This window comes from Podarcis melisellensis, assembly GCF_964234715.1.
Source record: "Podarcis melisellensis genome assembly, chromosome: 2".
NCBI classification, from domain to species: domain Eukaryota; kingdom Metazoa; phylum Chordata; class Lepidosauria; order Squamata; family Lacertidae; genus Podarcis; species Podarcis melisellensis.
Genome location: NC_138529.1, coordinates 69,789,229 through 69,809,874, shown reverse-complemented (window position 1 = coordinate 69,809,874; position 20,646 = coordinate 69,789,229). Strand labels below are relative to the sequence as shown.

The 20,646-nt window shown below is 46.7% G+C and overlaps 1 protein-coding gene across 3 annotated transcripts in view; it reads left to right on the top strand.

Annotated features, from left to right (window-relative positions):
• Positions 1–20,646, top strand: part of SLC38A3 (solute carrier family 38 member 3) — a 160,868-nt gene that overhangs the window by 132,230 nt on the left and 7,992 nt on the right. For all 3 annotated transcript variants that reach the window (XM_081900308.1, XM_081900307.1, XM_081900306.1), the window contains 11 exons: positions 6,103–6,176; positions 7,402–7,494; positions 7,674–7,755; positions 12,010–12,092; positions 12,536–12,594; positions 14,803–14,961; positions 15,673–15,752; positions 16,216–16,316; positions 17,006–17,130; positions 18,248–18,392; positions 19,744–19,847. In XM_081900308.1, coding sequence (XP_081756434.1) covers positions 6,103–6,176; positions 7,402–7,494; positions 7,674–7,755; positions 12,010–12,092; positions 12,536–12,594; positions 14,803–14,961; positions 15,673–15,752; positions 16,216–16,316; positions 17,006–17,130; positions 18,248–18,392; positions 19,744–19,847 — 1,105 coding nt within the window. The remainder of the gene's footprint in view (positions 1–6,102; positions 6,177–7,401; positions 7,495–7,673; positions 7,756–12,009; positions 12,093–12,535; positions 12,595–14,802; positions 14,962–15,672; positions 15,753–16,215; positions 16,317–17,005; positions 17,131–18,247; positions 18,393–19,743; positions 19,848–20,646) is intronic.

The window sequence follows — 20,646 nt, the reverse complement described above, 5'->3', positions numbered from 1 at the left end:
CTCTCACTCAGAGTCCTTCTGCCACAGTCTTTGTCCCCTCATGGCACCTCAGAAGGAGAGACACCAAAGGGTAATTTCCTTGTGTCTTATCATTGATTTGACCCCCCCCCTCCAGTGTCAGCCCATCCCTGAGCAGTCCACTGACAGCAGCATGCCTGCCTTCTCAGCAGCAGCTCAGCAGCCCTGTCCTGTGTACCAAATTGCCTGCCAATTAGTGCCAAAAGTTGAAGGGTCTTGGAGAGCTGCCTCAGCTATAAAGCGCAAGGAGTGAGATGTCTGAAGCTCACTCTACTTTTCTTTCCTTGATAACCCAGCTGCTGGCACCTCTGTCACTGCTGCCAATATCTTTCATTTTCGCTGCCCGTGGTGTGCTTGGCTTTATCTCTCCCTGTCCAGAAACACACCCTTGGGATGGGTGAGGCCCAGATGGCCAGACTCTGCACAGCGGCAACTAATGAATAACACAGATTGTTTCAGTTTGATTCTTTCCTGTGCTGCCAGGTAATAGCAACCGTGATGGTACTGCTATGCCCAAATTGTGGTGGTGGTACTATGGCCAAGTTTAGTCTTGCCACACCTTTCCACACCTCTGTTCACCCAGAATGTGTTTTACCTGCGCTGCCCATGGACAACCCCCCCCCCCTGCCAAACATGATATCTAATGGAGCTTCCCTGTCTAGAAAAAGTATACTTCTGAGTAACAGCTGCTGGGAACAAGCAACATGGCTTGATTCCTTCTTCTCAGATTCCCAGAGGCATTTGCATGATGGGCAATATGGAGACAGGTGAAGTGCCCAAGACCACAAAACAAAAGTGAAGTCTGAGCTCCAAACATAGTATCACAACTCAAAACCCTCCCCACAAAAGTTACAGCCAGGTTGACTCAACATAATGCAGCATCATGCTCTTCCAGATTCAGAAAGCCTCGTAAGAATGCTGCAAACATTACATCTCCACACAGTGCAATTTTATATATCAGTGCTGCAAGGTTTGGTGACGGCCACTAACTTGCATATCATTAAAGAATTAGAGAAACTAGTGGGGGATACATTCTATCGACAGCTCTTAGCCATGTAGCTTCCTGGCTATATGAACCTCCATGTTCAGTGGAAGTCTACATCTGATTGCCAGGTGCTGGGGACAATAAACAAGGAAAGGCTTCTGCTTTCATGCCCTGCTTCCACAGACATCTGGCTGGTTAATCTTAGAAACAGGGAGCTAAACGGGATGAACCCTTCCTCTGATTCAGAAGGGCTCTTATTTATGTCCTTAGCTAACCCAGTTACCACTATTCTGCCCAACGCATCATTTTTTAATTTTAATTTTTGCTTCACAACTTCATTTCCTTCCCATGTCTCCATCCACCTACCCCGAATAATTTCCCCTTTAGTATATACATTTTAGCCCACGTTGTAATATTTGGTTTCTACTTAAAACAAACAAACAAATAAATCTTCTTTTTTTTCCTTAAAAAGAAAACAAAGTGGCTTAACCTCAAGCAGCCAGGTCAAGCAGGAAGGCTATAAAACTCTCACAAAAGATGCTCAGACTTGGAATGAGACTTGGTGACTCTCCAGGAGAGAAGAGTTCCACAACGGTGGAACATTCACAGAAAAAAAATGTCTCCCTACATGCCCTTCTGATCTTAACATTATGGAAAGGCAGTGACCTTGTGAACATGTTTTCCCTCTCATTGCAAAGACCTTTTAATGTCTGCCAGTTTCATTTAATGGCAGTGTTGGCTGGTGCCCATTGGGACTGGTAGGGTGGAAGGCAGGGAGGCCAACAGCAGGGGGAGCCATGGTGTTGTCCCCATCCTCCCTGCTGAATTCTACAAAGGCAACTCTGAGACTAAGGAGGAGGAAGCAGAGAGCCAGGACCACCCCTTGTACTGGTTCTAAGTATAAGGAGGCAGGGTGGTGGCTGGTTGAGGGCAGACTAAGGTTGGTGCTCCATTTACCATAATGAACCTGCATCCCTTCTTGGTGGCTACAGGAAAGGTCTTATTCATGTTAATTCCCAGCCGTGTCAGTATATGAATCCACATTTTGGCCACAGCCTCCCTCCCCAGCCCACCCCACGTTCCGATCTAAACCATCAGTCTGTTCCTAGGTAGATTACTTCAAGGAATGTGCTGAAACAAGGGCTTTCCAGCAAGTTTAAGGAACCAATATACCAATATTAAGAACAATGCCTCAGGTAGGGAGAATATGAATGTGGCTATTATCCACAGGAGGCCTCAGAAACAGTGCCGTCTTCATTTTTGTCTGGAAGGAGACATCCTGTGCCCTGGCTAAAGAAACTGTGGCTTGACAGGCTGAGGAGAGGCAGACTGGATGCCTCAGCACTGTCCCTGGCTGAACCCTGCTGTACGTAGTCAGGCAACGAAACAGAAACTCTCCACAGGGTAGCTGAACTCCCCAGGCCTTGGGAAGGCTGCGCAAGCCCAGGCTTTGCCCTTACGGCCAAACAGCTCATACAGGATAGGGAGCTCAGTCTGCCAGCCCTAGGCAGCTTCTGAAGCACAAGGCCGATCACTTCAGCGAAAGTACTCCCTCTAAATGGCACCAAGCACAATTTGGTCCTGCCCTTGTGAATACACAAATCAGACTGAGGAGCTTAAAAAAAAACTTAGTGGAGGGTGGAATGGAAGATCAGCACAGTGCAAAATCCAGTGGTCTGGTGTTGAATGGAGAAGCAGATGCAGAATCCCATGAATCTCAAGATCCATATATAACTAAAAAGGAACGCAGTCTAACCCACATTGCACTGCTCCTGTACAAATGGAAGGAGGGTTTGTGGAGCCAGTCTTTGGTGCTTTCTAGTTTTTTGTTCTTCGTAGATGTGGAGATGCTGGCACATCTACCACAGAACCTTGAACCACAATAGATCCCATATATAAATCTACCCACCCACTCCCTGTGCTCTTAAGATCACCTTAGAGAGCTCTATTCTCACTTTCTCAGGTGAGAGAGGTGGCTTCAAGACAAAGCGTCTTCTTGGTGTTTTATTGTAGAATTCGCTTGCCGAGGAAGTGCCAAAGTGTCCTCACTACTGAGTTTTTGGAAGCTGGTTAGGACCCCGTTTTATAAACTGCTTAGTTCTTGCGGCTTAGTTCTGTTTATAAGAATGCTATGGACTGGTTTTGCTGGGCTGTGGCCTATTCCCAGGTTTTATTCCATTTGTTGCAGTTTGTACTGTCTCACTTTATTCGTTAGCCAGCTTTCAGGCAGCAAGGCAGGATTTGAAATGAAATGATTTTCTTTGATTCTGCTTTAGGTGGGGAAAAGTTATCTCTAGGGACACGATGCATTGCTTCTCCATTTTGGTCATGCTGGTGTTCCAGTGTGAACACCTGCCCTGCCAGAGAACTGGGAGGGACACTGCCTGGGAAGCCCAGCATAGCCAAGAAATGGAAGCTGGGACCCATGTTAAGTCAACCTGGATAGCTCGGTTGGTTAGAATGTGCTGCTGATAATGCTAAGGTTGCAGGTTCACAAACTTACACTGGCAGCTAGTGCAAGTAGCATTATGGAAGAACTGGGAGCCTAACGTTCTTAAAGCATACCCAACCATTAATGCTTAAGGTGAGAAAGGAAATAATCAAAGTTATAGGACTCTAAGAAGCTACTGCTATGGGATAACAACACCTAGCAATATTTTTGCACCCAGGAGCCTCTCTAACCTTGGAGATATATATAGATAGAGACTGTAGACTGAAACCATGATGGATATATATGCAGAAAGTACAGTGGGCAGATAGAAAAACACGCAGCTAACCAAAATAAAACAGACAGCTATTCAGTGTGGCTGTGATTCAGACTATGAACTTGGAAACCTTGAAAGGGCAAAAACACACAGCCAACCACAGGCATCACTGCAGATTTTCATCAAGAAGAGCTACTTCAACAGAGAGGGAAATTGTCAGGCATGCGCCCAATCTATTATTACAATTAATGCTGCTGCTGCTGTTGTTGCTGCTGCTGCTGCTGCTCTTGATGCTGTTAACAGCCCTTCTCTGTAAATCCCAGGGCAGGTAACCTAAAAAAAAAAGTATTATAGTACAATAAACTAACCCCACCCCAAAATACTACAAAGAGATCACAATAACGGAAGTGACAATGCCTCCTGCCTCTTTCAGAATTTGAATAAAAAAGGTTGTTGCTTCAGATGAGGTAATGCTGGCTTTGGGGCTATATATATTGACACTGGTGTCATTTTCTTCTCTGTCACTCTTTTCAGTGCAATTCAGTGCAGCACTTAGTGGGGAGAACAAGGTCTGCTCATGGAATGAGACCTTCCCATCTCTCCCCACCCCACTCTCTGTGTATGCCCTAATCTTGTTCTGGAGGTTCCCCTGGAGCACGGGAGATCATGAGTAGGGGAGGGGGCGGAAACTCCTGTTGTATAAGCACACCTTGTTCCATGCATGCTACAGTTTAGCTGAATCCCACCCATTCCTTCTCTGCCCCATCACCTCTATGTGTTGTGAGATTGAAGTGGGGTGTGTGTCTAACAACAACAACAACCATTTTATTCTTTGTACCCCACCCATATAATCTGAGAAGCAGGATGCTGAAAAATTTAAATACTGAAAAATTAATGTCTATATTACTGGGGATGGCAGAGATTGTTTAACTTGTCCTCATCTGTGCCATAAACAAAGTGCCTAGATGTGATTATTGATTGATTTTGTCAGTCTCATGACCCACCCTTCCTCCAAGGAGCTAAAAGTCCTACACGGCTTGGGACCCAAATGCCCCTCTTCCTTTAGCATCCTATCCATTCCTTAAGATTTGCTCTTAAGTACCTTTGACAAGAAAGAATTTGATGTTTTTGATGCTCCGTGGTAGGGTTAGGCTCCTGTTCTGAGCAGCAAGATTTGCCACTTCCTAATGAATAATAATTTTATTATTTATACCCCGCCCATCTGGCTGAGTTTCCCAGCACCATCCTGCTGTCCCTTTCCGCGTGTGTGTGTGTACGTGCCCATGTGTGCATACATGCAACAGTTCTTGCTCTGAATTCTCCTGGCATCCTGCCCAGTACTTGATCCCCTGGACAGGATTGCTCACCTTTTACAAATGAATTGTTACGTAACGGAATGGCATTACAGCCACAGCTGCTGATTGACAAGAGCCTCTGTGCATCTTCAGGGGAGCCAATGGAGGATAGTTGCCAGCAGGTTAATGCTCTTATGGAGCTGCGCCTTCAGTCTGCTGCCTCTCTCCACCCCCCACTCTGTGAGCTTAGCTTCAGCTAAGGGAGGAAGCAACACAAACTGGATGGCAACCTGTTGTGGGGCTTTTCCATGGGATATTTTTGTGAAACCAATGCATGTTTCTTTCTTTTTTCATTGTGTGCAGCCTAGGCTATCCTTCTGTTGCAGAGATAGGTCACTTTCCAGGCACTGAAAAAAAGAGATGTTTTGTTCCTATGGAAAATGCGATTCATTGCAGCTGCAGTTGATATTTTGGACTGTGATGGCACGAGTGTCATGGACACCCACAGCATATTGCTTGGGATGAGATTAACAGCAAGTGGCACAAGTCCCCTGTCCTTAGGACTATTGTCTGTTGATAGACTGCTTTCCAGCCCAAAGGCCCCCAAAGCAGCAAGCGGCATGTTAATATAAGAAAGGAAACAATAAAAGGGCAAGATGCAGTAAATCATCACAACAACAATATGCTGGCACTGTGTTGCGAATCTCTCTCTCTCTATATATATATATATATAAACATCTCACATAAATTTGTAAAAGTTTCAAATGTTACAGGGTCCCTTTATATTTGGAGAGGTGGTCGTTCTTCTTCTACCCCATCTCGCCATTTCAAGACAAAGCAAAACATGGCAACATGGATATCCCCTTTCACAAAGCTGTCTTTCCCTTGCCCCCTCCCAAACACACAGGTACCCTCTAATCCATGTGGATGGGATATAGTGCTTTTGGAATTATGGGCCTATGACTAAAACGTAGTTGGGATGTGCTTCAGTTATTCCTGCAGAAAGCCCTCAGAAGATAAATCCTCAGGTGCCACTCCACTCTGCCTTTCTGGATGGACATGCAATTTAGGTGTCAATGCTTTCCTCTTTTTCTTCTAGATTCCTTTTGACTGCTGTAGCTCTGCTGTCCAGCTACTCTATCCACTTGCTGCTCAAATCCTCAGGGATTGTCGGTAAGTACTACAAACCTTCTGTAAAGCCCACAAAGTGGGCTTACGTTAAGCCCTGTCTCACACTTGTTACCTTTTCCTTTGTGCTGTGGACCATTCCATCTCTGGCCTTCAGTGAATTTCCAGGGTTTGTGAGCGGAAGAGAGATCCCTGCCTGGAACCCTGGAGAACCACTGCCAGCCAGTGTGGGCCATGCTGGGCTCGATGAACCAGTGTCCTGATTCAGTGCAAGGCAGCTTCCTGTGTTTCTGTCCAAAGCGGATGTATTGAGCTGCCAAAGAGTGCTCTCCATAAATGCCTTCACTGCCTCTCTGCTCAAGCGATGCCTGAATTCAGAGGGAAGGTTGTCAGCACCAGAAACCATCACTGGAATGAAAATCTCTCAAGGCAGAAGGATGATGCAAGCAGAGACGTGGACTTTTCAGACTTCTGCCTGTGCTTTTTAAGATATGTAATTTGCATTTGTTTGATTTGTATGTAAAAATAGAGAAGTTTTCACTCCAGTGCTTTCGTTATGGATGGGCAAGGTTGGGGACGAGGAAAGTATTAGGGTTTATCGAGCTTTAAAGGACACCAAGCAAATAGGGAAGCAAAATGTTATGAAAAGCATACAGGTTGATCATATACAAGTTGTAGAGGAACAGCTTAAATGCTCTGGTGGCCAGCACCCTCAGTTCCTTACACAGCAAACTCAGCTCTCATTATGTCTCCTAGTCTTTGTCTTTCCTTGGACAGATACTTTTCCATCTACCTAGCTGGGCAGGTGAATTCAGATAAATCATCAACTCTGACCATCATTTGGGCTTCTTGGGGTATCTTAGGCCCCATACAGACATCATCACTCAAAGGTCGCTGGTTAGCAGCACTGTATTGTCAAATCTAGGTACTGTCTTGGGGCAGCCTTCACTGATAGTCACAGAATTCTGATAGGAAATGCAAATAGTTTCCACGGCCCCTTTATGCACTATATTATTCAGCAACAGGAATGCTGTAATGATTCCACACCTTCTTGGGGCTAATAATAATAATAATAATAATAATAATAATAATATGTTCATGCAGACATTTTGAGTACTTGACTTTTAAAAATGACTCTTAGGTGATCAGTGTAATCCCTGTTACATTGGGCTGAAGTCTCAGTTTGTCCAACAGTTGTGTGTCTTGTGCAGATGTGAGTCATTTTGTCTCTCTCTTTCTCTCTTGTCTATTAATTTTTGGTGTTGTCTAGGAATCCGAGCCTACGAACAGCTGGGCTACAGGGCTTTTGGAACACCAGGGAAATTGGCAGCTGCCGTTGCCATCACACTTCAGAATATTGGAGGTAAGGATGCCATGGAAAGGAAGCAGCTATGGAGATGGCACAGAGACACACACCAGTTCCCATCCCAGGAAGGCTTTCTGACAGCAAAGTGGGCCACAGCGGTGTTCCCAAGCATCTTTACTCCCCTTCATCTGAATGGGACTCTTTTGCACCCTGTTAACTTCTGTCTCCTTCCCTAGCCATGTCCAGCTACCTGTACATTGTGAAGTCTGAAGTGCCTCTCGTCATCCAGACCTTCCTCAACCTGGAGGAGAAAACAACGTAAGTGTCCTCCTCCCTTTGGCTCCTGCCTTTATCACTCCTAACTTACCTACCCAGACAATTTCTGCAACCACCATGGGCCATAGCATCACATGGCTGTGCTCAGCAGAAGATGAACAGTTATGGGGTGTCAGTGTTGCTCTGTCAGCCTTGCTCACTCTCTGCCCTTCTTCCCAATGTCTAATGGAAGAGCCTGATGGATGCAGACTGTCAGTGGGGAACAACTGGCAAACCCTGTCCCCCATTTTTACCTAACCCTGATCCAGGTGGCTGGTCTGCTCCTGGATCTTTTGTGGGCTTCCCCTATGGTCCTTGCTGCTTCACATGACATGCGGTAGCAAACACTCACATTTCCACCACATCTGTATGTGGCAAGGAGCCGAGTAGCCGAATCCAGTTCTGTGGCACATATACTGCTATCAGCCTTGTTGCAGGAGAAGGGCTATAACTCACAGGGAAGCAGTGGTGTAGCATGGGGGGGTGCAGGGGGGGCCGGCCACACTGGGCACAACATCTGGGGATTAGGGTTAGGGGGCGCAAATCCACGGGTTAGGGGGCACAAATTACTTTCCTTGCCCCGGATGCTGACAACCCACGCTACGCCACTGCAGGGAAGGGCACATTCATTGCATGCCAAAGGTCCCAGGACCAGTCCATGGCATCTCCAGGTAAGGCTAGGACTATCCCTTGCCTGAAGCCCTGAAAAGCCACTGCCAGTCTGTGTAGACAGCACTGAGCTAGGTGCCCTCATCGTTTGACTTGGTATAACGGGTCCAGTATACCCAGCACCTAACAGATTAGAATTGGCTTTCTGAAACTTGGGTTTCCAGCTGTTTTGAGGCTACAACTCCCATCATCCCTAGTTAGCAGGACCAGCGGTTAGGGATGATGGGAGATATAGTCCAAAAACAGCTGGAAACCCAAGTTTGGGAAACTGTGGATTGGACTATAGCCATGAGAGGGGGGGAGCCAGGCAGTGGCAGTGTGGAGGCTGCTGAGGAATGAGGCTGTGGTGGCTGCTCAACAGGCTTGCCTTGGGCTTTGCTGTGTGGCAAGTTGGTTTGGGGACACATTGTGGTTGTGGCCATAGACAGGCCTGCTGGAGAAGCTGGCCAAGAGACAAACCGGCAAGGCAAACAGGTTTCCTTTTGGTTATCAGCCCAGTGCTGGACCCTCAGGGGAACTGTAGGCTAGTACAGGGCATGATAGGAATGCCCAGGCTGCTCCTTACCAAAGCTACTTCCTGCATACTCTTAGGCATCTTTTCCTCTCTCGTAGCCATCTTCCCCCTTCCTTTATTCATTCTCCTCCCTCCCTGCTTGTGGCTCAGCTCTAGCTAACATCTCTCGCTCTCATAGCAGAGGGATTTGCCTCCTGCTGAGCAGCCTGTCCCAGGGATTTCACGGCATTAAGCCACTACTATTTTTGATTGACGCCAGCGCTGAATAAACCCTCGGCATGGGATTAGACCAGAGTGAACTTCCAATCCTTGCACGATGCATCACTTCCTCCTCCGCCCCTGCCCTGGATGCAGCAGCCCGAATCGTGATTCTGCTCACAGGCTGAGTGGGCTCCAGAAACCCTTTTGCCATGCGTCACATTTAGCCTGTGTGCAAGGCACCAACCTTCTCTGGTTGCTGAGGGGTTAATGCAGTGAGTTGGTACATCCTAGAGAGTCCTAGGGTATGATCTGATGGTATGCACGGGGGCCATTTTGTTGAAACTCAGGAGGACTGGGTCTGGTCAGTGCCTGAATGATGGGAGATTACCTGGGAATCCAATGGATACCACCTTGATTTCTTTGATGGAAGAAAGGGTTGGGGATATAAATTTATTAAAGAAATGTGCTGGTTCGCCATCAGCCATCAGGGAGTCTCTCACTCCCAGGTGTCTTTGGTGCTCACCTGAGACATGTCAAGGGCTGAGCCAACAGCAGCCTTCCTTCCCTCGGTGTGATACACATTCCACTTAGTTCTCAGGGAGGTTTATGCCGAACTGGCCATGGCTACTGTAGCTGCAGGCTAGGAAGGGGCTAACCCAGTCAGTCAGAATAGTAACACAGGTGCTTTGATGATCTAATGGTCATCTCTTGCTCTGCCTAGTTTCCCCTCTGGCCGCGCCCGTTCAGCCCCAGGAGGTTGCCCATGGGAGACTGTGGCAGAAAAAGCTTCCCCCACCCCTGTACTAGGCCCTGCTTTATCTGCTGACTTACTATTAGAAGAAGCCCCTTGCTGCTGTCACTGCTGCCCCATATTGGATACATTGGACAAGACTGCATGCACTGCAGTTCTGCCCTCAGACTGTACAGTGGGGCAAATAATTGTTTGACCTGGGGGCCCTGTACTTTGAGACTCATAGTGCCTGACAGGAAGCAGAATTTCTTTACCCTGTGCCATTTTCAGTAGTTCGCCCTACCACCACTACCACTTCTCTTTTGCTTTCTTCTCTCTCTTTCTCTCCCCTACCCCCTTTCCTTTAAAGACTCTCCTTTTGCCTTTGTGAATTTCTGTGCTCCAGCCCTTTTCCCCCTTAACCTCGCCACATAGAATAAAATAACCAACACAAACCTCCCTTCCAAAAATCTTAATGCAGATTGGGTAAGCATATTGTTGTACAGATTACCTTGGAAAAGTGTGTTTTGGTTGCATGCTTTATATGAGATGGGGCAGAATTCCGAGTTGCCTGCCGAAAACCTCCTCCGCCTCACAGAAAGATTCGTGAGATCGTGAAATGCCATGGGGTATGTGGGGTAGTGGGGAGGAGAAGGTCAGCAGTGGGTGGGGAGAGGCAGGAAAGATCAGAGACCCAAAACCAGCCTGCCTTGGAACCAAAAGCAAAGCCAGCATCTTGCTTCACTTTAAGCTCATCTGACTTTATACACTCTGACAGGGCAAACAGCTATAGGGCTCTGCCTTTCACAGGGACAGGGACAGATTCAGCAGGATGAGTGGAAGTCAGTGGGGCAAGCTACATGGCTTAGCCTCATGTGCACAGCACAGCCACAGCTGTCCCCTGCAAAGAGCAGCATTATTCATTCATGAGACAGGGAGGTTTGTGTTGTCTGGGCTGTGCTGAGATACAAGGCAGATCATAGCTTGACGCCGGCTTTCATGTGAACCTCAATGTCCAACATACAGGGTCATTGCTGCCTGCCCTACAGGCTCTGTTAGGTTTGGCTTGACCAAACAACACTGCTGTGGCTGGAAGGCTAGGACAACGTTGCAGTATTTTGCTTATATTTACACTGTATTGCCCCCCTTAGAGCACCCAATTCCATGTCCCATTGATTGTGAACTTAGTATGCCAATGTAGTTTTATATTTTCTACTGTTTTGGTACTTTTTTTGATAAGCAGTATACAGATTTGAATAAATGAGAAAATAAAATATTGAATCGCCTTTCCTCCAGGGAGCTCAACCAACTTATTAGGGGTTCTCAGGTAGTCCCTCATCCAAGGAATTTTCAGTTCTGAGTCCATTTTCAGGTTTGGGGAGTAAGATGATGATGATGATGATTTATATCCAGCCACTCTGGGTGGCTTCCAACAGAATATTCAAAACACAATAAAACATCAAACATTAAAAACTTCCCTAAACAGGGCTGCCTTCAGATGTCTTTAAAAAGTAAGATAGTTGTTTATTTCCTTGACATCTGATTGGAGGGTGTTCCACAGGGCTTGTGCCACTACCAAGAAGGCCCTCTGCCTGGTCCCCTGTAACCTCACATCTCGCAGTGAGGGAACCACCGGAAGGCCCTCAGAGCTGGACCTCAGTGGGGGTGGAGACGCTCCTTCAGGTATACCAGGCCTAGGCCGATCCCACCTGAGATTTTGGTGCTTAGTTGTCCATTATCCACTTCTAAGTAGAGCTGAAATTCTATTTTAGAATGTTAATTCAAGCAGGTCAAATTTTATAACCTGCAAAACTGCACCAAAGTTCAAGTTTATGAGGTGATGTCAGAAGAAACTCTCTTGCATCTAACACTGTAGTCGGTGTCAGATACTGCAAAGTTTCTCCTGACATTGCCCCACACAAATTTATGCTTACAGTGTGAACAAAACTTGCTGTGTGGAAAGCTCAGTGGGGTCTGAGGGCACAGGATGCTGTCACCTTGGTGAAGCTAAGCAGGCCTGGGCCTGGTCAGGGCCTGGGTGGAAGCTCCAGGCCTTGCGTCACCTGATGATATATATGTACTATTAAGAGTTTTCTCATCCAAAGGCCTGCAGAGGATATAATGTTGACCTTTGTCATTCCAGGGACTGGTACATGAATGGGAACTATCTAGTCATCATGGTCTCTGTCAGTATCATCCTCCCGCTGGCCCTCATGAAACAATTGGGTAAGTCTTACCTGCCGTTTATGGAGGGTTACCAGCAGCTGCTTCAGTGGGTTTGTTGTGCAAAAGGGTATGTCGATTACATGGGAGAGATCCACACAATTTTCATATATATGCACATATTCCTTAGCAGCCTGAGATCACACCACAGGGAAATGGCTCCCATGCGACGGGGTGGGTGGGGAAGGAGGCCTTGGTTCTGTCTAGTCCTGCCAGAAAGTACCCAGAATCTCCCGTTACTCCACAGGTTCCCCATCCAGACGTGAGAGAGTGACAGAGGGTGATTCATGAACCCAGAACCTGCCATTTCTCATGGCAGTTTCTGCACCCTAGGGTACTACTGTCCCTGAACAGAGTTGGTGTCTGTAACACCTGAGGAAGTGGAGAATGATCCATTCCAGAAGTATTTCAAGACCCCTGCAACTTTTTGTTTTCTCTCTTCCCAGGTTATCTTGGTTATGCCAGTGGTTTCTCCCTGAGCTGCATGGTGTTCTTCCTTATTTCGGTGAGTTGTTGAGTAGGGAGCAGCTGCTTGTATTAATCTCAAGTCCTCTTAGTAATTTTGGGTTACTTATTTCTTGATAGCACAACCCTGGGCACATCTACCGTACTTAGACATAAGTCTCGTTGAGTTCAACAGGGCTTACTTCCAAATAAGTATAAAATGGTGGTCTTGTTATTAACTGATGGCATTTTTATATTGCCCTGCTACCTTCTAGGAGTTTGGCGCAACATTTCTAGCCCACCCCCACCCCTCCGTCCTCATACCACTTTTATCCTCACAACGCTGTGATGCAGATTTGGCTGAGAGATTGAGAAGGTCACCCAGTGGGCTTCATGGCTGGGTGGAAATTTGAACTCAATACCCTCCAATTGTAATGCAGGGTCACACCATGTCAGATTTGCAGCCAATTATAGGCCTTTGTCAGCTCCTGTCAGCTCCCTCACTGGCATTAGTTGCTTGGAGATCCAATTAAGAGTCTTCGAAGGGAAGTGGAACAACAACAACAACAACGACAAGCATACTTTTTGTGAAATGTTCATTTCAGAAGAAGAGAGTTTGGTATAGTAATGAAATATTGTACTAGGACCAAGATTCAAATCCCTGCTCAGACATGAAGCTCACTGGGTGGTCTTCTCTCAGCCCAACCCACCTCACAGGGTTGTTGTGAGGGTGAAAGCAGGATAGGGGAAAAGGGAAGTGTGTCTGCTATCCTGAGCTCCTTGGAGAAAGGCCAAAATGAAAACAAATAAAAATAAGTTCCCCACTGGCAGGATTTTGCACTTAGGTTCCATGGGAACAGAGCTTCAGAGCCTGGCACTTGTTGTGAAACCATCGTTCTCTTGCGAGTAGCCAGCAGTCTTAACTGAACCTGGTCCTGCCAGAGCCTGAACCTGCTCTTGAAATGCCCCCGCTTCTGGGCTGCATCCACACCAACAGAGCAGAATTCTGTATCAGTTCCTGCTGCAAAGCTTGGGTGATGACTCCAGTTTTGCAAGTGCTGCCCCCAGCCATTTCAGCAACAGCCAGCGAGAGAGAAGCGTTACAGCATTCTTGCTTCCTTGTCAGCAACACTGATCTATTTCTGGACAAAGAAGAAGCCTCGTGCCGATGCGCAGGGTGAAGGGAGAAAGCCGAGATCTCAGTGAATGGGGCTGTCCATGCTCACCCAGTCCCACAGTTCACTGGGAAGGAGATGCAGGCACAGTCAGTGGGGTTTTGTTTCCCTGTTGTCTTTTACACCCTTTTTAAGCTGCCGTCAGCCTCCCAAGAAAAGCCAAGTCTTAAACCTGAAGAAGTCATTTAATCACACAAAATACTGGTGCTTGAAGAAACAGTCGCAGGAAGTATTCATAGCAAATTAAGTCACATCCTTCACCCTGGCTTCTCATCAGAACAACTACCCTAAAGGAATCTTGCTTTTTCTAACACCCCAGTTCTCTAAATATGCATAGCTGTGATATCTTGCAGAATATAGCTGCAGCGTGATTCTCACTTGGGCTACTTTGTCCTGCTTGCACTCACTGTTCTAATGGGTTGCGACCAAACATTAGGCACGAATGGTCGTTCTACATAGCCAGCTAGCATGGTGGTGGCCCAAATGCTTTTAGAATGCCTTAAGTGGGAACCCTCTCCATTCCCATCTCCACACCATCATTTTTTTCTGTCAGTGGTTGCACCAGCACATGGCCTTTTCTGATGTGGCCCCTTGGTAGTGGAACTCCCTCTCTGAAGTGGTTTGGTTGGCACTCTTTCTAAGGACTTGTCCACACCTCCATTTGCCTGCCTGCAGGTTACCACTGAATGGGACCAACCAATCAGCTTTACCACGGATTTCCATTTGTTCTAATTCAGTAGGTAAGAGTGGGAAAGCTGCAGCCCAAACACAAAACTGCACATGTTTATATACTGCCTTTTTCTCCAAGGAGTTCATGATGGTGTCCATGGTTCTTCTCCCCATTTCACCCTCACAACAACCCTGTGAGGTAGGTCAGGCTAAGAGATGGTGACTGGTCCAAGGTCACCCAGCTTCATGGCTGAGTGGGGATTCGAACCTTTCTCTCCCAGGTCATAGTCCAACCTTCTAACCATTATACCACACTGACTCTTACAGACACCCACAAACACATTTATTGTCTATTGTTGAGACTGATCTAAGGCAAAATAAGCCCAGGCAATCATTCCTAACAGGGTTTCTTGATCCCATCTCAGGTCATATACAAGAAGTTCAACATTCCCTGTCCTCTTCCTGACCGGGTCAACACCACCGTCAGCCTCAATTACACACCAGTCAGCATGAACAACAATCAGGATGAGCAAGCAGTGGAAGACGGCATCTGCTCTTCGAGCTTGTTCACCCTCAACTCTCAGGTCAGACTAGCAAACAATACATAAATATTCATTAACCTAAGTAACATATCATATCAAATCTGCGAGAACCTGTCTGGCTGAATCTGGTTCTCTGGTTATAGGATCAACACTGAGGCTGGGCACTGTGCAGAGACAGTCTTGCATCCTGAACCACAGGCAGACCATGTGATGGAAGTAGAGGGGACTGATAGAGCTATAGTGAGAATGGGTTAGGGTTACCTACAGGGCAGATAAAGGGAAGACAGGGTGGTTCAGTGGAAAGACTTGGCTAAACAATCAGGTTTTGAGCCGGGTGTTTGAAGGAGGGAGAGGGAAGGAGGCAGCCTGACAGATAGAAGCAGTGAAGTGGTTTGAAGTGCAAGGAGCAACATGGCCAAAGGACTAAAAGTGGGTCATGGAAGGCAGGATTGCAGAGGAGAGTGAGAACTGATGAACCTGCATCAGAAGAGCAAGATGTGAGAAAAGTTCAGTTTGTGCCAATGAGAGACTTCCCCCACCACCACCAACGTAGGCAAGATCAGGAGCCTGGCTGAGGAGGGAAGGGTTGGAGAGACCTTTTCCCACGTGCTGTGCTTCCAGTGAAAAGTGTAATGTGTAGTTGTACCCCTTACTGGAAGTTGCTACAGGGCTATGACAGCAAAGGTCTTGGAAATGGGAGCATGCCCATTGGTCAGCTGACATCCTCTTCTTCTCCCTCTCTCTTCCTTGCAGACAGCCTATACTATCCCCATCATGGCATTCGCTTTTGTGTGTCACCCTGAGGTCCTGCCTATCTACACGGAGCTGAAAGAGTGAGTGTTGGATCCACAGTTGCAGCACGTACATTTTGTGCAGATTGCATGCATGCACTGCGCATCAAGGAAAATTCTCAGTGATTCTCCCTTAGACCGCAGCTCCAAGCCAGCAAATGACCTGTTTGATTCCATTTAGTAAAGGAGCAAGTGCATCCTTTATAGAACTCCGTTGATCAGGCTCCCCTTTCTTTGGTTCGCCTGAACATCATCTCCAAGCACTCAAGGGAACTAGGGCCTGTTTGGGAGATGCTAGGCATGTCATCAGATAAGCTGTGGCCTTGTATAGTTTGCTTTGGCAGGATGAACTGGGGACATCTCAGATCTTGGGCCTTTCATTCTAGCTGGGTACCTCTTTGTCTTCAAGGAGGTGTGTAGAGAAGCAGCTGGGATTAGGAAGGAAGTGCCTTTAAACAGTTAGGAATTCGGTTCTTCTCATGCTGTGTTTCTGCCTGTCGTTTAGCCCAACCAAGAAGAAGATGCAGTGCATCTCCAACATCTCCATCGCTGTCATGTACATCATGTACTTCCTGGCTGCCCTTTTTGGCTACCTCACTTTCTACGGTAAGTCCCTTCCACGGGGTACCCAAGTGGTGGAAGAGAGGTAGGCAGTGGGGTGGTGACAAATGACTTCACTGAGTATATACATACACCTCCCTGGGACCAGAGTGTAGAATTTCCTTGGGTGGGGGCGTCTAACACTTCACTAGGACAGATGCTGAATATTCTTCTGGTGCCCAAATCGTTGATCAGAATCACAAGTGCCAGAGCTCTTTCCACATTTTACAAAACATTTCCCAGTAGTCAGCCATAATAGCTAGTTTAGCCCCATCCCATGCATTTTGCTAAAGGACTTTTAGATAATAATAGTAACTATTATTATTATTATTATTATTATTATTATTATTATTATTATTATTTCCTTTGGGTCCTTCCATTGCAAACAAACCAAATTGCTTTGTCTTGTTATTTTAATCTTGTGCAACACAATCCTATGCATGTTTGCTTGGAAGCAAGTAGGAACTCCTGGGGTCATTTGGGAGGAAGGGCAGTGGTATCAATTTAATACATAGTATTCTGTGGGATTCACTTCCATTGTTCACATGCATAGATTTAGGGCAGAAACGCCTACATAGCCTTTCCTTCCAAGAAACAGTTCTGTCGTGCCCCAAACCTGGGATGCAAAGAGACACCTTGCTTAGGTACACAGCCTGATCAATAATGGATGTGCTGTTCTTGGTTGTCCCCTGCAGGCCAGGTAGAATCAGAGCTGCTACATACCTACAGCAGAGTAGATCCGTTTGATGTGCTCATCCTGTGTGTGCGGGTAGCTGTGCTGACTGCTGTGACACTGACGGTACCCATTGTTCTCTTCCCGGTGAGTCTCCTTTTCATCAAATTGTGTGTGCCTGTGGTTTCCTACACCACATACCAGAAACCAGTCTAATTGTCTACTGTCCCCTTTTTAGACTGCCTGCCCATCCTTGTCTATAATTGGTAACTGAACCAGAGAACAAATAGTTTACTCCAAAAATGCACAAGGCTGGCTGTTGCTGAAAGCAGGAATCATAGGATCACTGCAGAGTTAGAAAGGGCAATAAGCAATATCTAAGCATCTGTAGAAAACCAAGGGAGAGGGAAAAGGGCATTAATGATTGTTGTGGTGTCTCACGATTGCTGTGGGTGGAACCCAAGTATCAGTTTATATCTTACCGCAGTGACATGTTTGTTGCTAGGGATCCAGAGAACCTGGGCACCGTTCTGCACATTTATCCCTTTGTATGAAGCAGGGCCCTGTGACTTGGTTCAAATTTAACCACAAAAGTAAAGATCTGAAAAGATCAGCTCCGCCTACCTGGATGCTGCTTAACACAACAAGCTAAACTCAAAAGGGAGGGATCTGCAGAACAAGTTCCCAACAGCAACCACAATGCTGGGATAAAAGTCTTTTTACTCTGGAGCAACCCACCACCACCACCGAACATAAGTGTTGCTGCAGCTTTCCTGGTGGGGTTGTAGCACTGCAGCAGTGAGGTCAGGGCTGTGTGGATGCACTGATGTAGCCAATCTGGTGGTTCTGCTGGTGCATCCACACAGCGCTGACAGCCACCCTGCCCTAACACAAGCTAGGTAAGCTGCAGCAACACCGATGGTGGAAGGGTGGCATAACCCCATCAAATTGGCCACTACTGCTAGCTTCCATTTAAGTCAAGGCTGTTGGTGGTTGGTTGGTTGGTTGGTTGGTTGGTTGGTTGGTTGGTTGGGTAGTGGATTGAATTGGCTGGGATATGGACAGAAGCAACCAGAGCCCACCAAAATGCAGGTTACAAATAGGCATTGGAGTCCAAAATCAGAAGAGATCATGTTTATGCCCAGTGGAACAAGGGGACAAATGGGGAATATGTTGTCAATGCAGGCCTAAGTTCTTGTGCAGTTAAGAATTGTGCATTATTCCTTAAGAATGGAGTCTTACCATACCTCCCTCCACTCTCCAGGTACGCCGGGCAATTCAGCAGATGCTGTTTCAAGACAAGGAATTCAGCTGGATTCGGCACACGATAATTGCTGTCATACTGCTGACCTCTATCAACTTGCTTGTCATTTTTGCTCCTTCCATCCTGGGCATCTTTGGACTGATTGGTGAGTCCCACTTTCAAGGGTTCTCTTTTTCCTAACCTCAGTCCCTTTGTTTGCCATTGCCACACTCTACCTGCACCTTCCCCTTGGGTGAACCGTGCAAATATGACTTACAGTAATGCAATAATATAAATTTTGGAAGTTTTTAGAAAAACTGTTGGAGAGAAGATATGTGTCTTGTGTCCTGAGCAGATCACTTTCTTTCCTTGTGGTTCCTGTGTTCTGGTAGCCTTTAACAAAGAGAGATTAGGGAAGTTTAAAAAGCTGGATGCAAGCACTGCATGGATTGCCCTTGCACACTAATACTGTACAGCCAAATGGGAGCCCACTTTTGCCTGTCTTTAAATTATCCTACATGCTATTGGGTCGTGGTATTCCCATGATACACTTTGGGCCACAGAGAGGAGGATAGATGAGCTGGTTCTTTGGTCGAAAGGGACTAATTCATACCCTGGAGGAAAGCAGAAAGCTCTTTCAGCTCTTCTTCCTGTCTCCACTGTGGCTAAACTTCAGAGCACATGAGGAAAACATAAAATCCTTCATGTAGAAAAAGCAGTCAAGTGACTTTCTCATAACCAATTCCAATATCGTAATTTTTACTTCCCTGTAAAACGGAGTTGCACTCTGACTTGGACTGTATACACAGCATTTAAAGCACACCCACATGGCTTCCCCCAGAGAATCCTGGGAACTGTAATTTACCCTCGCAGAGCTACATACTTTCCCAGCATTCTTTGGGCTTTAAATGTATGCTGTGCATTTGTTGTGGGTATTGGTTTACGGGTAGTACTCCACAGAAGGGCAGTTTTTACACAAAAATCACCCCTCCGATACAGCTCTGATGCTGGAAAAGCAATCCAATCTTCACAGTGATGAAATAAACTCTTGAATCAGGATGATGATATAGACTACTTGGGGGAGAATAATTCCTCTCTGCTGCCTTGAGAACATGGATGCAACTCCACATCTCCGGTCTCCCATTCTGCTGCCCAAAGGCCCCGTTTTCCCAAGGATCAAGGCTACCGCCAGCAACCTGTTTGTTTGCAGTGTGATTTCAAAGGACTTTATTTTTTTCATTCCCAGCTCCCCAACCACTGTTTGAGGAGAGAAAGAAAACATCATTCCTAAGGCAGGAAATCAATAGCTTGTCTGGCCTCTGCCAGGGATGTGGGGCAAGGCCAGGGGCCCGTCAGCACAGCTTGTTTTGCTTTCTCCTAGGAAAAACAAGTGGCGAAGGATGGGTGGATAGCTTAGTGTTCTCTCTTTCTGGAGGGTGTGTGTGTGTGTGTGTGTGTGTGTGTGTGTGTGTGTGTGTGATTGTCACTAGAATTTCTTCTCTTCTGGTCTCTTCCAGGTGCCACGTCGGCCCCCTGCCTGATATTCATCTTCCCAGCAATATTCTACATCCGGATCATGCCCAAGGACAAGGAGCCCACGAAATCCCCTCCCAAGATCCTGGTACGTACTGTTTAGGAACCCAGCTTGGCCTAGAGACCTTTGGGGGTGTCTATAAAGGAGTGTGGTGTGCTGCTGGTTGTGTGAGGTGTGGGCCTCCTGCCCAATGGGCCCTCCTATCTCAGACTGTCCACATGAGGACATCGCCCTGCCGGCACTGCTGTTCTTGAACTGTCCTCTCAGTGAAGGCAGTTGTGGGGATGCTTCTCATCTGGGGAGCTGCTAATTGCTCATGACACCAATAATCTTTTCATCAATCAAGAACGCAAGTCAGGGGTTCAGAGACAATCAGATACCATCATAATTCTGACCTCAGTAACCTCGAGTCCATAGGTTGTAAAGTCAGGAGCACAGAAAATCAGTTGGGCCATCCTTGTAGATATACCTCCATCAGGTTCCCTCTCACCTCTTAACAGGAGAAAAATTATGGCTATTTTATATGACCATAAGGCTTTCTCACCTGGGAAGAGATCAATAACTCTAGCTTTGGAAAGCAAAGTTTTTGTCATCGTAAACATTATCAGAGCGATGTACAAGGTTGTGAAGGTTATAACTTGTTGTAGATGAGGGATGACCAACTGCAAGGATCACTCTGTCCTACAGACAGCGGCCTGGAAGCTAGGGACAAATTTGGCTGCACAAGACACACTCTTTAAGTAAAGCTGGCGCTATGTAGCACCAGGGTTTCATAGTGTGGCATGCTTGGCGGCTTCATAGATAAAACCCAGGCAAGAAGCGAAACATTGAATTCTTGGATATATATTCTCTCATGCGGCTTCAGGAGACACTTTCTTTCATGACC